Source organism: Pieris napi, chromosome 11 (assembly GCF_905475465.1).
Source record: "Pieris napi chromosome 11, ilPieNapi1.2, whole genome shotgun sequence".
NCBI classification, from domain to species: Eukaryota; Metazoa; Arthropoda; class Insecta; order Lepidoptera; family Pieridae; genus Pieris; species Pieris napi.
The window spans coordinates 6,109,529-6,124,595 of record NC_062244.1 but is presented as its reverse complement, the minus strand read 5'-3'; the positions used below and the strand labels follow the sequence as shown (position 1 = coordinate 6,124,595).

The 15,067-nt window shown below is 33.8% G+C and overlaps 2 protein-coding genes across 2 annotated transcripts; both read right to left on the bottom strand.

Moving 5' to 3' along the window:
- Positions 1–3,206: 3,206 nt before the first annotated feature.
- On the bottom strand, positions 3,207–6,891 carry LOC125053532 (UDP-glucosyltransferase 2-like). Its single transcript, XM_047654911.1, has 8 exons — positions 6,637–6,891; positions 6,465–6,546; positions 6,008–6,191; positions 5,577–5,774; positions 4,975–5,194; positions 4,610–4,826; positions 3,938–4,157; positions 3,207–3,507 (listed from the first exon to the last, which is right to left on the bottom strand). The coding sequence occupies exons 1-8, from the start codon at positions 6,778–6,780 to the stop codon at positions 3,222–3,224; spliced, it is 1,551 nt and encodes a 516-aa protein (XP_047510867.1). The 5' UTR covers positions 6,781–6,891; the 3' UTR covers positions 3,207–3,221.
- Positions 6,892–6,901: 10 nt separating this feature from the next.
- On the bottom strand, positions 6,902–14,709 carry LOC125053533 (UDP-glucosyltransferase 2-like). Its single transcript, XM_047654912.1, has 9 exons — positions 14,465–14,709; positions 13,321–13,464; positions 13,096–13,177; positions 12,405–12,594; positions 11,677–11,874; positions 9,286–9,505; positions 8,060–8,276; positions 7,655–7,874; positions 6,902–7,340 (listed from the first exon to the last, which is right to left on the bottom strand). Exons 2-9 carry the CDS (start codon positions 13,459–13,461, stop codon positions 7,073–7,075), a joined length of 1,536 nt encoding a protein of 511 aa, XP_047510868.1. The 5' UTR covers positions 13,462–13,464; positions 14,465–14,709; the 3' UTR covers positions 6,902–7,072.
- Positions 14,710–15,067: the final 358 nt, after the last annotated feature.

Genomic DNA, 15,067 nt, shown 5'->3' with positions numbered 1-15,067 from the left:
TCTAAATAGATCAATAAAAAAAACTTTAGAGGTGTCAAGGGACACCCGGATGGAACGAAATTCCTTTCGATTAATTTTATGTTAATTGGTATCATAACAGTATGATAGATTTTCTCGACACCAATCTTACGACGAAAAAAAAAAGCCAACATCACGAGGTGTTCTCAGGCGGTCACCCATCCAAGTACTCGCCCGACGTTGCTTAACTTCGGTGATCGGACGAGAACCGGTGTATTACAATAGCAAATAGCAAAAGTGTCGTGACAACTTTTCGTAAGAATTTTTTCCGTCTAGCCCCCTTTCACAACGCGCGATAAGGAACTTCGTTCCAAAAATATCGGTCTTTTATTATCGGATTTTTTATTTTTATGTAAGCCATACAGCGTCTACCATGAACCCACAACAAACAATATTTAGTTAATGTTTGATCAGGAAAAGTGCAGTTTTTGTATCATTTTATAAATATATAACTAGTCTGGCCATAAATACTGTTACATAAAAACTTTTCTTTTTTTCAACTTTAAATTATTTTGAATTTGGAATACGTATATTATTTTAAAAACTTGTTTCGATTTTGCGCCATTTCACATATTCTTTCATGTCCAATATCATATTACAATATGGGGTGTTAAAGAAAATAGGATTGCAGTGATTGCCTTGCACAAAGTGGGTATGGAGCCGTCAGTTACATTCCTGACACTTGAAAAGCTTGTTATAAGCCGTATGTACATATATCGTACTATCAACAGATACAACGACACTTCGTCTGTCGAGGACCAGAAAATATCGGAGTGGCTGCGTGCTGTTAGAAGTACAAAAACTGTTAGAGACAGATTTCGTGGAAACCCCATTAGGAAGCAAAAAATCTCATCGCACCAAATGAAGATTCCCGCTAGAACTCTGTCGCGTATATTAAAAGAAGACCTAAAGCTCGGTGCTTATCGTCGACATACAGGATATGCCCTAAATCGATCCTTACAATTAAAGAGAGTAGATCGGTCAAAACGCAGCAGCACCAGATAATTCCTGTTTACCGATGAAAAAAAATTCACGATTGAAGAACACTACAATAAACAAAATAATAAAGTGTACAGTTCTAAAGAAGCTGTTCAACTGGTCGGAAAGGTACAACGTGATCATCATCCTGCATCAGTGAGTGTTTGTTGGGGGGTCTTATCAAGGAGTCACAAAACTACATTTTTGTGAAAAAGGAGTGAAAACTTCAGCCAAAGTGTATCGAGATACAGTCTTGGGTCATGTTCTGAAACCGCTCGGCAATACACTTTTTAAAAATATACCGATGACCCTTTAGACTTCAAATTATGGTCAATTTAGAGGACATGGCCTGGTCTAAACGACACGGCGACATTGAGTATCTTAAAAAATCTTTGGAGCAAGCAGTGGCGAAATTTCATAGATAGTGGCCAAATAGATTAAAGGCCTGCATAAAAGCCAAAGGTGGCCATTTCGAATAGAATATATTTTTTTTTTATTTTGCTGAGACTTTAATAATATTTTATTACTTCATTTAAAAAAAAACATTTCCATTTGTAACAGAACTTATGGCTAGACTGGGTATTTTCTATATCGAATATGTATATATCTGTAGCGAACGGATGGCGTAATCTTGCTCTTTCGCGAATTTTGTAAACGTTTTTGACATTCATAAGCATGCCCTAAAACGCATTTAAATTGAATAAACGTATTTTGATTTGATTTGATATCCAACAAGGAAGTCACGACAGATTTACTAATTTTTATATTATAATATTTTACAATAACTCGACGACAACTTGAATTTGTATGATTGTTTACTATAATGCTGATAAAAAACTGCATGTCATCACTCATCGATAAGCCATTATCTCCAACTGTATAGACTTAACGTAATATTATGTAATTTAATAAATATAATATGATTTATTCAAATTCAAGGTGAAACCCTAATTTATATAAAGAAAAACATATTTTATCAAGTTCAAAGGTGGTTTTCGATTCGTCGGGATCTTGTTTATGTTTGTTCCGCGATCAGCCAATGACCCTGAGCAAATTTTTAACCTGTTTTTCGTCGTATGATCTGATGAAATCGTATAACCTTAAATTTATAGACACACTGAACCATAATCCTGAAAATTTGTTTAACAGTTTTAACAGCTTTGATTTCGGAAAGAGTTTTATGTATCTGCCTTATGTTGGAGCATACAGAATAAATTTACATGATACCTCTATAACAGACTGCATGGTGTCTATCCCTTCTATCTTTTAATGCACCCAACATTATTTGTCTTGGGGATGGTACGGTACAATAAATTGGAAACCAGACGGGACTAACAGTTGGCTTACTACGTACTGAAAGTCTTGAGGGGTGTAGTGTGCAACCCAAGTGTACTCCAAGAACGGGGTTTCTTAGTAGGTACCTACTAGATATGTACGACGGCGAAGGCCTAGGTTATTTGCAAGAACCAGTCTGTTGCACAGATCCCCGTTATCCAAGACGTTGCGCCTACTGAATGCTGTCTCCGACACTATCGACATATCAGACGCATGTTCGCAGAGTAAATTCACAGTAGCGATATTGTGTATATTATGTGTTCAATATATTTTATTTTTCTAGACATTATCGTATTGGCATAGTCAGTAAGGATAATGTATGTATTTCTGTAATAAATAAATAAATAAATGTTTTGCTAAGTTGTGAAATTAAAAGAACATAATATGACCTGCCCTGCGATTCTGTAACTCACTTTTCGAACTCACACAGCGGTTTTCGCATCGGCGGTCGCTCTGAAATCAGTCGTGAAGCAGTTATTTTATGATTTGGCATTTTGAAAAGGTTGGAGCTTGTAGTTTATTGTTTATCAGAATACCAAATCATAAAATGACTGCTTCACGACTGATTTCAGAGCGACCGCCGATGCGAAAACCGCTGTGTGAGTTCGAAATGTGAGTTACAGAATCGCAGGGCAGAGGGTCATCACCTTTTTGTCTCCAGCTTACATCAAATTAGGATAGGTACATACTGTGAAGCACTTTCCTTTTAAATTTTATTAAAATTTGGTATTTATTCTATATTTTTTAATTGCCAGACAAACCAATATTTGTTTTATATTGACAAGAAAATTCATTCAATTCATATGTATATTTACAACAGCTATCTATTCCTTGTATATTATTACTACGGTACATTTTTTCAATAAGATTAAATATTCCAAGAAAGATTTTTATTTCGTTTTTTTAAGTGTTCTTTTCTTCATTTGAGACGATTTACTTACAATAATATTAAACATTGTTCGTAAAATATACACAAGTGCTATCAATAGTACTAGGATAGTAGCGATGAAGTCAAGATAGTACTTCTGGTAAAGGGGCATAGAGAGCGCGCGAGAGCGCAGATGGGGCGCGCCCCGTGACGTTACCACTTCCTCTATCCAGTGCACCAGCTCTACTCCAGGAGGCACCATGCGGGAATGGTATATACGGGACATCTCTTTAGCACGCTCACGATACCTATCGATAAATATCGGGGTTTATTTTACGTCTTTAATGTGCAGTACTAGCACAGTAGACATTGCCATTGGAATATTAACTTCAATTGAGATAAATGTTTTATATATTTTTTTTATGATTGGACAATTCACACCAATTGACCTAGTCCCATGCTAAGCTGGTAAAGCTTGTGTTATGGGTACTAGGCAACGGATATACATACATATTATAGATAGATAGACATATAAATACATATTTAAACACCCAAGACCTAAGCACAACACCAAATGTTCATCACATCGATGTTTGTCTCAGCCGGAGATCGAACTAAACTTAAAATACAGCGCTTTCGATATCGACGTCATTGATATGAAGCTTTGCAATAAATTTATAGCAGGCGTAAGTATTTCATACTCTACAAAAATATTGAAAATAATTCAAATACTCATACCTGGGATTACTCAAGACTTCATTGATTGTTTTTTCTAATGTATCGCTTAAATTTATAGATAATTTAACTTCTTTGCCAATACCATTTTTGACCGCGGTTCTGATATTGACGAATTGATCCCCAAACATAGGTATTCCAATTATAGGTACACCGAAATGAACAGCTTCAGTAACAGATAATATTCCACCGTGTGTTATGAATAGCACGCATTTTGGATGCCCTAAATTCATGAAATAAACGTCAAAATATTTTAAAAGGTGTGATTTTACGACAACAACATTTTATTATATGAATGAAATCGTAGAAATAACAGTTTTCAACCTTAAGGTGCGTACAGACTATATAACATAACATGTTATACAACATTGCTATACAACATGTTTCAGATAATGTGGACACTGAATGTTATAAAACATGTTATAATAACATGTTATTGATATGTATGCTAGGACGAACCCAGCATCTACGTTTTTTTTGTTTTTCTTTTGTTATTTAAATTGGTTATATATTGCATTGTTATTCTAATGTGTACAGTATTGTTTTATGTTATAATGTTGAATAACAAGGTTACATAATGTGGACGTGTTATAAAACACAAGTTATATAATATGTTACATAGTCTGTACGCACCCTTAGAAGTATGAACTTTTAAATATTTAGAGTTAAACCTACCTAAAATACTCTGTTGCGGCAACCACGATGCTATGTTAACATTTTCTGGTAGACTCTCTTCCTGCATAGTAGCTTTCCACAATACAGTGTAATTTAAATTAGAAAATACTCGCATAATATGGGTTTTCATTTCTTTAGGCATGCCTTCTGACGTCAGTTGGGAGCCCGTACTAAAAAGTATTACTCCGTTACTGGAATCCATTATTTTCTTTAAACCCTGTAATATATTTTGTTATTATGATTAGGAATTCTTACGCTCAACATAAATATGTAATTAGTTCTTCGATTTTGTACCTTCCACGAAGAACCTCTACATATATTTCCTGACCCAATTATTAGATAAAGACAATAAATAAGTTTTGTACCTTTGGCAAAGGATCCAATACATTATCAATATGAAATCCACCAATCAGTACTAAAGAAAAAGGTTGTAGGTAACTGTTTCCAATACTGGAATGTGATGTACTTAATGCTAGAGACGCATTATGTTTCACATCGTCATACTTAGGTAAATCTCTTCCGCGTCTGTTTGTAAATGGTTTGAACATAATATTGTAAAATTCTTCTTCTTTTGGCGTTATATAACTGTAATATTACATATTTATATTTACATAAAGCTGTAATATGCTATGCTGAAGCCTGTCAAAACAATATAAGGATTAATTTGTAGATCTCTCTCTCTCTCTCTCTCTCTCTCTATCTATCTCTCTCTCTCTCTATCTATCTATCTCTCTCTCTCTCTCTCTCTGATTAGTATATTTTATATCCAGGTTATTCATATAGGATACCATCCACCTAATAACACGCATCACACTCCTTTACATGATGTATCTGATCTGATATCTTAACACACTAAGTAAGCTATTTTACATAGGAATGTCATAGGAAGGAACTGCTGAATGGTACAACCACTCTCCCATAAGTTACATTTTATCAGCTTATCGTACAATTAAATAGTTATACTTACTACGCCTTCATAGTTTTATAGATCATATGAAAAAATAATTCTTGCACTCGCTGGTAAAATGAAAAAGGAGGAATGTTTCCTGTTCCAATATTGGCAGTGTAGGCGGGATTGGGTGTTTCGTGCATAACTTCAAAAATGTTTAAATCATCGTGGTAAGGGAAAAATGAAACATATGGGCAATTAAAGACTGCTGAAAAACTGTAAGATCAAATAAATTAATCGTTATTGACAAAGGCCTTGGCTTGGCTACACCTCCATCGAAAAAATCGGGGTTGGCAACCAACAAAGTAATTAACGACCTGTTCTTGGACCTACCAATTTTCATAAAAATCGGTTAAGCCGTTTTCGATGAGGTTGCTTCAGAGCCCCGCGTACTTGAGATTAACTTCTCTACTTCAGGAATAGAATAATATATAAAACCCAATACTGACCCACAATAAACATCTAAAAACATTCGTTCAATAACAGCAACATCAAATTGTATATTTTTATCGTTTAGTAATTTCACCACATTCTCGTTCAATAGAGTGAGATTTGCTAATTTCATTAGAACATTGAACAATTCGGCATTATTTATTTCTTCTTTCAACACGTTTTCTATTGTTACAGCTTTATCTAAAATGACGTAGAAATCATATAATGATAATACGAAACTTCTTTCTTATAAAATAAGAAGGTATAGTAAAATTTTAAGGCATATGAATTTTTGGAATAATTGGTAATTGAATAAATATGAAGCTATATTCAAGAACACAAGAAAATCTTGTGAATTAGCAATATCAAGCAGCCAACATTAGCAATATTAAGCCTTTTGTTTTAACGTCGAACGAGATAGACTTGTATCCTCCGACATTTTATTAATTTGTTTAATAAGAAGGATTACGGTACCCAAGTATCCTTTTGTTTGGAGCTCAATCTGATTCAAATTTCTATGATCCTGTGGTATTAGATAAGGCGTTATGTAGGTTACCTAAAAGACGTAGGTACACAGAATTAGCAGCAACTGATGGATTTCATACACTATACACAAATGCTATATAAATACAAAGCGTGTAGATACCTCATGTCCAGCTTTAAGTAAATGCCTTACGAAACTTTCTCCTAAAATTGCATGACTTCTGTAAGGTATGGGAAAAACTAATAATATCTTAAAAGCACTGCAATATTGGAATAATATCGCACATTTTACAATACTGACCAACATGTTACCTCTTGCAAAAGTATCATTAGTACATTGATATATTACACTGCATTATAATAAAATTTACTGCGAATTCGTGAGTAAAGACTGACCTTCAAGAGCTCGTAAATGATAACAAAGGTACTCTGATTTAAATATCACATTTTATTAATCCTTTAATTGAAACATCCGTTGGCTGGACAGCAATAATTTTGGGTTATTAATAATACATCACTAAACTCATAAAACCAGCGCGACCAAAAGTAAAATGCTGTTTAACACACTTTAACGAATACTCTTACACACATAAGGAACTCTAATCATTTTTCTTATTTTTAAGGTCTGATTTGCTAAGCGAATAATTCAAACTTCGCGTAAGATACATTATGACTGGTACGATTAGAATAGTAGCGGCCAAGTCGAGATAGTATTTCTGGTAAAGGGGCATAGTGAGCGCGGGAGAACGTAAATGGGGCGCGCCCTGTGACGTCACCACTTCCTCTATCCAATGAACTAACTCTACACCAGGGGGCGCTACGCGGGAGTGGTAGATGCGGGAAATTTCTTTAGCGCGCGAAACATATCTGTAACATTTTTTTCATATTAGAATAAGGAAATTAAAGCTTATATAATTTCAATATTTATACTGATTCTTTAACTCTAGAAACTAATATTAATCTAAAAATGCATCAACAAAAGCTTATCAAAATAGCTCGGGTACGAAACTTTTTGTAGACTTAGACAAAATAATACGCAATAAACTAGATACTCTATCTAATACACTTTTGCGGTGTAAAGATAGAAGTTAGGACACTTTAAATCATCACCACTATTTGAAAATTTCCTCCCTTTAGATCTCCGGTATATTTCATACTTACAATTTCAATTAAATACAAACCTTGGATCATTTGTAACATCATTGATTGCTAAAAGTAACTCATTTCCCATATTAACAGATAACTTCACTTCTTTAGCAAAACCATTGTTTACAGCATTTCTGACATTCATGAACTGATCTGCAAATGCTGGGAGACCAATAATAGGTACGCCGAAGTGAACAGCTTCTGTGACTGATAATAAACCTCCATGTGTAATAAACAGAATACAATTTGGATGGGCTAAAATATAACGAATTTGTTGATGTGTAAAGTGATAATAGAAAATAAACTATTTGAACTTGTTTTGTTGGTTAGCCGAAGTCGCGTAATCGACCAATCGCTGTGGTGGGTGTCTTGTGAATTCGACAATCGACGTTTACAAAATAAGGAGTAGAAAAGGAATAAAAAATTGTCACAAAACTTACCTAAAACACTAACTTGAGGAACCCATGACATAGCAATAACATTACTTGGTAATTCAAGGCTCTTTTCATTTGTCTTCCACAGTACTGTGTAATTTAGCTTACTAAACGTATTAACAAGTTCTGTTACTAGGTTCGACAATCCACCAAATGTTAGTTGTGTTCCCATGCTAAATAATATTACACCTTGCTTGCTTCGGTCCATTATCTTTTGCAAATCCTAAAAGAGTAACTTTTATGGATTTTCTCTTAGAAACTAGCAAATGTAACGGAATTATGTGTGCGCTATAATATACGATGTTTTGATATGTCTAACTAACCTAACCTAACCTAAATTATTAAATATTCATGAATGTTACCTAACCTAAATTATTAAATATTCATGAATTATTTAGTGAGTATGGCAGGGAAAGAATAAAAGTATGCCGTGGAAATGAGGAGACATACCTGGACGAAATCTAGGAGGTACTAGAGAAGGGAAAATTTCCTATAACCGACGAGCATGGGGAACTTCATGAAAGTAGATGAGGTGAGAGAGGTAGATCAGGACCTTAGGAAGTTGAGATCCGTAGCAACTGCCAACCTCTTCGGTCATGAATATTTAAATTATTAATACAAGGGAAAGAAGGTCCTTGGGCATATATTTTTATCGTTAAAAAGCTACTAACTGCTACACAACAGCACGATGCCGAGCATTCATGTAAATGGGAGCATTTCTGTCGTAGTCGGTAATCCTTTAACACTACTATGTATTAATGTTATATCGTAGTAACCGTTACTTCATAATAAAAACCAGTGTCGCTACAACCTTTTAGGTCAGGGCCTCAGACTTGTGTACCTGTTTCGTGATCATTTGTTTTTATAGTAGGCGAGTAGGTGCCTTATATGCTGTCGACTTTTTGGGTTCTAAGGTATGCTGGTTTCCACACTATGTTTTCATGGTCACAGACAGAAAGTCTATTGGTGCACAGCCGAGGTTTGAACCTGAAGAACGGTCACAGACAGAAAGTCTATTCGTGCACAGCCGAGGTTTGAACCTGCGTCTTCAGGTTCAAACCTCGGCTGTGCACCAAGATGATGAGGGATAACATTTACACGCTGAAGATACTACGCCCACATTGCTGTTTCTCCACTCCATATCACAAATGAAAAATTAAATATTATAAAGTTAGAACTTTAAAACATGTAACTAAGCCATTTCTTCTAAATCTGTATTATTACGTACTCACCTCTGGCAATGGTTCTATTTGAGTCTTTACATGAAATCCACCAATCATTTTCAGAGCACTCGGGACTTCTGGAAGATCCCTCAAACTTATATGTGAACCACTAAATGCGAGAGACGCGTTATATTTCACATCGCTATAAGCTGGTAACTCTTTCCCTCTCTTTTTCATGGCTGGCTCGAAAAAAATTCTATAAGTTTCCTCTTCCAAAGAGTGAATGAAGCTGAAATTTGTTAGATACTATTAAGAATGTGCCTGTGTGTGTATGTGAACCTATAACTATTTTACCTTAGATCCAAATATAAATATAAATAGTATATACCTATATAAATATTTACGGTTATATGTTATAAACGGAATTAACATAATCTATTTGGTAGGTGATAATTACAAACTGGTTTTTTTTTTAAAATATCGAATTTATCTCTGCCTAACAGCTCAAAATTCTTCTAAATCTTCTGTCGTTACTTACGATCTATTACTCTCCTAGTCTCCTATTATAATCTTTCATATATTAAAGGAGTGAAAGGATAACCGGTGACTAAACTCAAGACATGATAAGAACTTATTAATGTACTTCGATATAACCTCTATACTAGGTACATAACCACAAAATATTGTGTTTGGTTCAGGAGAAAATTACATTTTCTGGCATTCTAGCAACTAACAACTAACAACATTCTAGCAACTAACAACATTCTGACAACTAACTAGTGGATAAACAACCAAGTATGTGTATGGCCCCAATCGGCAAGAGCCCCGGTGAAATATACAAAGGCGGTAGAAAAGTTAGGTGGAACATTGTAATGGAAATTTCAAACAGCCAACAACGATATGTTGTATTCTAGGATAGGAAAAGGAGACTGGTCTAGTCTTCACCCTTAGGTGCGAGTGCCTAGGCTGAGATAACTTTTATAATATTTTAAATACTATAGTTGACGATGGAGTGCCAAAATAAACCCTCAACAGACATGAACACTGTATACAGTGTACATTCAAAATAGTTTGGAAAATCCAAAAGTGCACGCCTCATAGCGGTCATTCACATTAAAAACAAAAACTCAAGTTTTTTAAAACAAAATAACAAATAAAAATAAAAAATAAATGAAAATGAATGATTGAAAAAAAACAATAATATGTATAATAAAAAAATATATAGTGGCGCCATAACTCTAAGATGAGGAAAATACACAGTCGTATTTTAGTTTTTTACAAATTATGTATAATTAAACGACAGTACTTAGAACGCTAATATTAACTAGGAATCAGCCCAGGGTATAACTTTATATAATAAGAAAAAAAGTATTCTGGTACGATAAATTTTTCGACCAATTTCTCTGCCACATACATGGATCCATAAATACAGACTGACGGACGTCCAAGAATGATTGATTTTAATGTTATTATTTACTATGTTAAACAAAATAATTGTTCATAAAAAATACCATATGTGCTTGATAGATTATTTAACTCGATTTTAGTGCACTCATATTATCCTGTAAGTGTTATATTAGTGAGAAAAAAGACATTCAAGTTTCGAAAGACTGGGTTTTTGACATGTCGAGAGTAGAGCACTGCCTCACGCTCCGCTAATCCGCTAAAGGCGTGCAAAAGACATATTAGATTATTATTTTTTTCAAATTATCTAAAGCTATTTATAATTATAATAAATCTGTAAACGATTTGTGTTATGAATAGATTATTTCATTTTATACCGTTTACACACTCGTCCTGCCCACTTCTCTACTCACTACGGCTAAATGTAAATGCGGCATAAAGGTTTAAAGGCAGAAAGAAAGTAGTATTTTTTTTTTTATTACAATAAAGCATAAGCAAGAGTATAAAAAAAATGATGCGTGTACTTATGTATGCGCGTAAGAAGTTATACTTCTTTGGCTTTCTTTATTTTTTTTAAATATTAAATAATAAATATTTTGCGTTAATAATTTAACAATACTTAATATTTAGTATATTATTCAATTATTAATTAATATTAATAATAATAATTATTTATTATTTTAATATATTATTAATTCAATTTAATAACTAGGTATGTTTCATAACCTTTTAACTAAGTAACAATAGGTCTTTGTGAAAAAGCATTGCTAAATTTCTTTGAAAAAATAATTAAAACTCCTTTATTTGTTTAAAAGGTAGTACCTTTTAAACAAATAAAGAAAATGTCATTATGGTCATTCAAAATTCTTAGCATAGCTGCTAACTTCACGCATATTCTATTTCTTTTTACTTGTAGACTGTCTTATTCCCATCTCGCTCGCGCACGCTATAATCACACTCCCAATTTTGTGTCACAGGTGCGCGCGCATCGTAAAATTTCACTCTCATCAATTTTTCATAACGCGCCTAAAGAAGTATAACTTCAAAAATACTTACAAATGTCTCGTAAACAAGGTCACCATCGTGTACCAAAGTTCTTGAACACGCTGTTTAAATGTAAATGGCGGGAGATTGATAGTCTTCGTATTAGGTGTGTAGGCGGGATTTGACGGAGTGTGAATCAAACGAAATATCTCAATGTATTGATCGTAAGGGAAGAACCATATCAATGGACATTCGAAGACTGCTGAGAACCTGAAAAATATTTCATAAAATATCCGATTTGGGCGTGAATTCTGGCATAGAAAGCTTAAGCAATATATAAATAATAATATATAATTATTAAATCGAAAAACAGACTGCATTTCACACCTCAAGCATAACCTATAATGTTAATGTCATATCCCAAATGAGAGACGCTGATATTTGAAAAAATATCCCGCTGTTACATTAGACCCTTCTTGTCCCTATCACGGTTGATCCGAAGAGATTCGAAGCCCCATAACAAAAATATATAATAACGATAACAATGATAGTAATAATTCTATTACAATTAATGAAATTCTGTAATAATCTTAGTAGTAATAAGGTAAAATGAAATAATTGTATTTGTATTCATGTCTATGATAATAAAAGCCTTTTGTTAAACTTTATCTAATTTAACTTTATTTAACCAATTTCTGTAAAGTTGCATATAGTAGATCATTTTTCGAAAAATAAGGTCATAAAGAAGTTTCACTTCTTACGTGTGTACACCTAGTACACGCACACATTTTTATACTTACCCACTATAAATCTCGTGATCCATCCACTCAACTACGGCTACATCAAATTTCCGACCCGTGTCATTTAAAAGTTCCTGCACTTTTACATTCAAAGCAGTTTTCTCTGCCACGCTTTTCATCATGAGAAATATTTTCCATCCTTCATGTCTCATATTCCTCTCAAAAATGTCTTTAAGATTTAAAGACGGTTCTGCAATTACGTATTCGTATAGCTATTTATTTTCATAAATCTATAGTTTCAATTGCACATAGTATAATTTATATACTACCGATCTGTCTTAGCTTCTGCTGGATATTATTTTTTTTCAATATTTTAGAAATATATATATTCAAGTAGCATTCTAATGGTGAAATAATGTTTGAAATCGATGCAGTAACTAATAACTTTCCACTTAGTTTAAAAGTCACTTTTGTATTTAATGGGTAAAGACATAAATATATTTATATTTGTTCGAGTTACAAATTTTAAATAATTCTAGATAGAGGGAATGGGAATGGCAATTTTTTTCGACTTACTGAGGATTTCGACTCAACGAGGTTCGAGTTATAGTGATTCCACTTTACTGTATGTGCTAAGAAGTATTATAGAATCATCCGTGTTTCTAGATTTCTAGATGGTATTGACGGACGTAAGACCAAGTTCATATTATACCCATATAACTACTCAAAGTAATAATATAAAAAATCTTACTAAAACTGTTGTCACTGGTTAATTCTATCTGATGCAGCTTTGGGTTTGTATCGTTTAAAGGGAACGGCGTAACGTACGTCACCTGTATTAACATAAGCTTACAGTTTACAAAAGTTACAGTTCTATTCATAGACAGTCAATATTAGTTACAGATATTACTTATATCATATTTATTTCTAAGCAAAGATAAACTAGAAAGATAGAATCAAAATATTTAATAGCTACCTCATGACCGGCATTAATCAAATGCCGTACGAATCCTTCACCAAATATACTGTGGCTTTTGAACGGAAACGGAAATACGAGTAGTACTCTGTATCCAGTACACATATTAAGAAATAAAATCCATAGAATAACCCACTTCATTTTCTGAAAAAATGGTTAAACTAAAAACAAATTCAGTATATGATATAGTGTTAATTTTTGGGGTGATAACGTCTTTTAAATCGATGAACACCGGCTGTACCCACGAATAAACATGACTCATTGTCACGATCCGCCTGAGCCGAGCGTAACATGATTCATTGTCACGTTCAGCCTGAGCCGAGCGTGCAAGCGAGAGCCCGGAACAAGCCATAGAGAGGCACGATTGGCGTAAGCATTTGGCTTGTGACGCATTTATCTCTTTTCTACTCCATCGGCCGATGTGTCCGAGTAAAAGAAAGACGGAGCGCACAACCTATACGTGAATGTTTTTTCGACTGTTTTTAAAGTGAAGGAATTTTGATGGATTTTATTAATTTAAGTAATAAAACAATACATATCGGATAGGATAGCCTTTTTTTATTCAGTTAAAACATGCTTTTTATGTGATAGTAACCTTATATATTCAATAAAAATATTTATCTTTCGGAATTTGTCACGATTTTAATATATTTTAATAAAGTATAATATCTAAAGTGGCAGATTAACAGTTAATGAATTTTGACCACTTGACACCAATATAAAATGCCGTTTCAATGATAGGTAACGATCATAAATCATTTTCGTCTAACGCAAAAATGAAAGTCTTCTTTACTCTTTCTCTTTTACTAGCATTATTTTATACTGCTACCAGCAAACCACATTATAGTACGTTATTATAATTTGCTACCACCTCACAGTTTTTGACTAGCTGTTAAGTATAGTGTTTAATATTTCAGGTAGCTCTCGGTGTGTCAATGTCTGGGATGATGGTTGCACCAACGGACAACTGCCGGGTGCTGGTAAGTGAAATTTCCTTTATTTTTAAAACACAAAACTAAATAATACTTTTCTTAACGTTGTTTTGTCCCATTTTGTTACTAACATCCACTGGGGCCCAATTCGAATGATTAAAACGTAGGGTAATATTTCTACGAAACAATATAAACATATTTGAAAAACTTACCTCACAAAATGAAACAAAAAGCTTCAACAATCTTTTTTTAAACACGATAAAACAAATTTAACGAAAATACGCCGCAGTCCGTTTGATATCTCAAATGCAACTGCAACAGATAAGGATAACTCATTATTCAATGCATGCACTAAAAAGACTTCGACTACTTGACTTTAATTCTATTAAATAATATTTTTATTGCGTTTTTTTGTGAGAAATCATATATCTACCGAATCTTTAAATTGTTATTGTGAAACAGTTTGCATCATCAATTATCAAACCTTAACTTTTTAATTATTTAGGCGCGAAAAATTACCGTTGGCACTGTGAAACTTTTCCATTGTTAAGGGCCTGATCGACGGACGAGTAAGACCGCGGTTTTATGGCTCGTCGGTAAAGCTCGCCGGTGTATCATTGCAAAACCACGGTTTTAAATACCGCCGAGCCTGGCTCGCAGCTCGTCGTCGTGCTATATTTTTTACTAGGCTCGCCATGCAAAACCGCGTGTCGGAAAGAGAACAAGACATGTTTGCGACTGTTTTGCTTGCTAATCGATCAGCACCAACGAGCCGCGAGCCAGGTTCGTCGGTATTTAAAACCACGGTCTTACTC

Coding starts and splice junctions, on each gene's coding strand:
- LOC125053532 (XM_047654911.1), bottom strand. CDS start 6,780: ATGTTGGTCAGTATTGTAAAATGTGCGATATTATTCCAATATTGCAGT. Junction 6,192..6,464: donor CCAAACAAAAGGATACTTGG/GTACCGTAATCC, acceptor ACGTCATTTTAG/ATAAAGCTGTAACAATAGAA. Junction 4,158..4,609: donor GCCGCAACAGAGTATTTTAG/GTAGGTTTAACT, acceptor TCATGAATTTAG/GGCATCCAAAATGCGTGCTA.
- LOC125053533 (XM_047654912.1), bottom strand. CDS start 13,461: ATGAAGTGGGTTATTCTATGGATTTTATTTCTTAATATGTGTACTGGA. Junction 11,875..12,404: donor GATCACGAGATTTATAGTGG/GTAAGTATAAAA, acceptor AATATTTTTCAG/GTTCTCAGCAGTCTTCGAAT. Junction 9,506..11,676: donor ACCTTGTTTACGAGACATTT/GTAAGTATTTTT, acceptor AACAAATTTCAG/CTTCATTCACTCTTTGGAAG.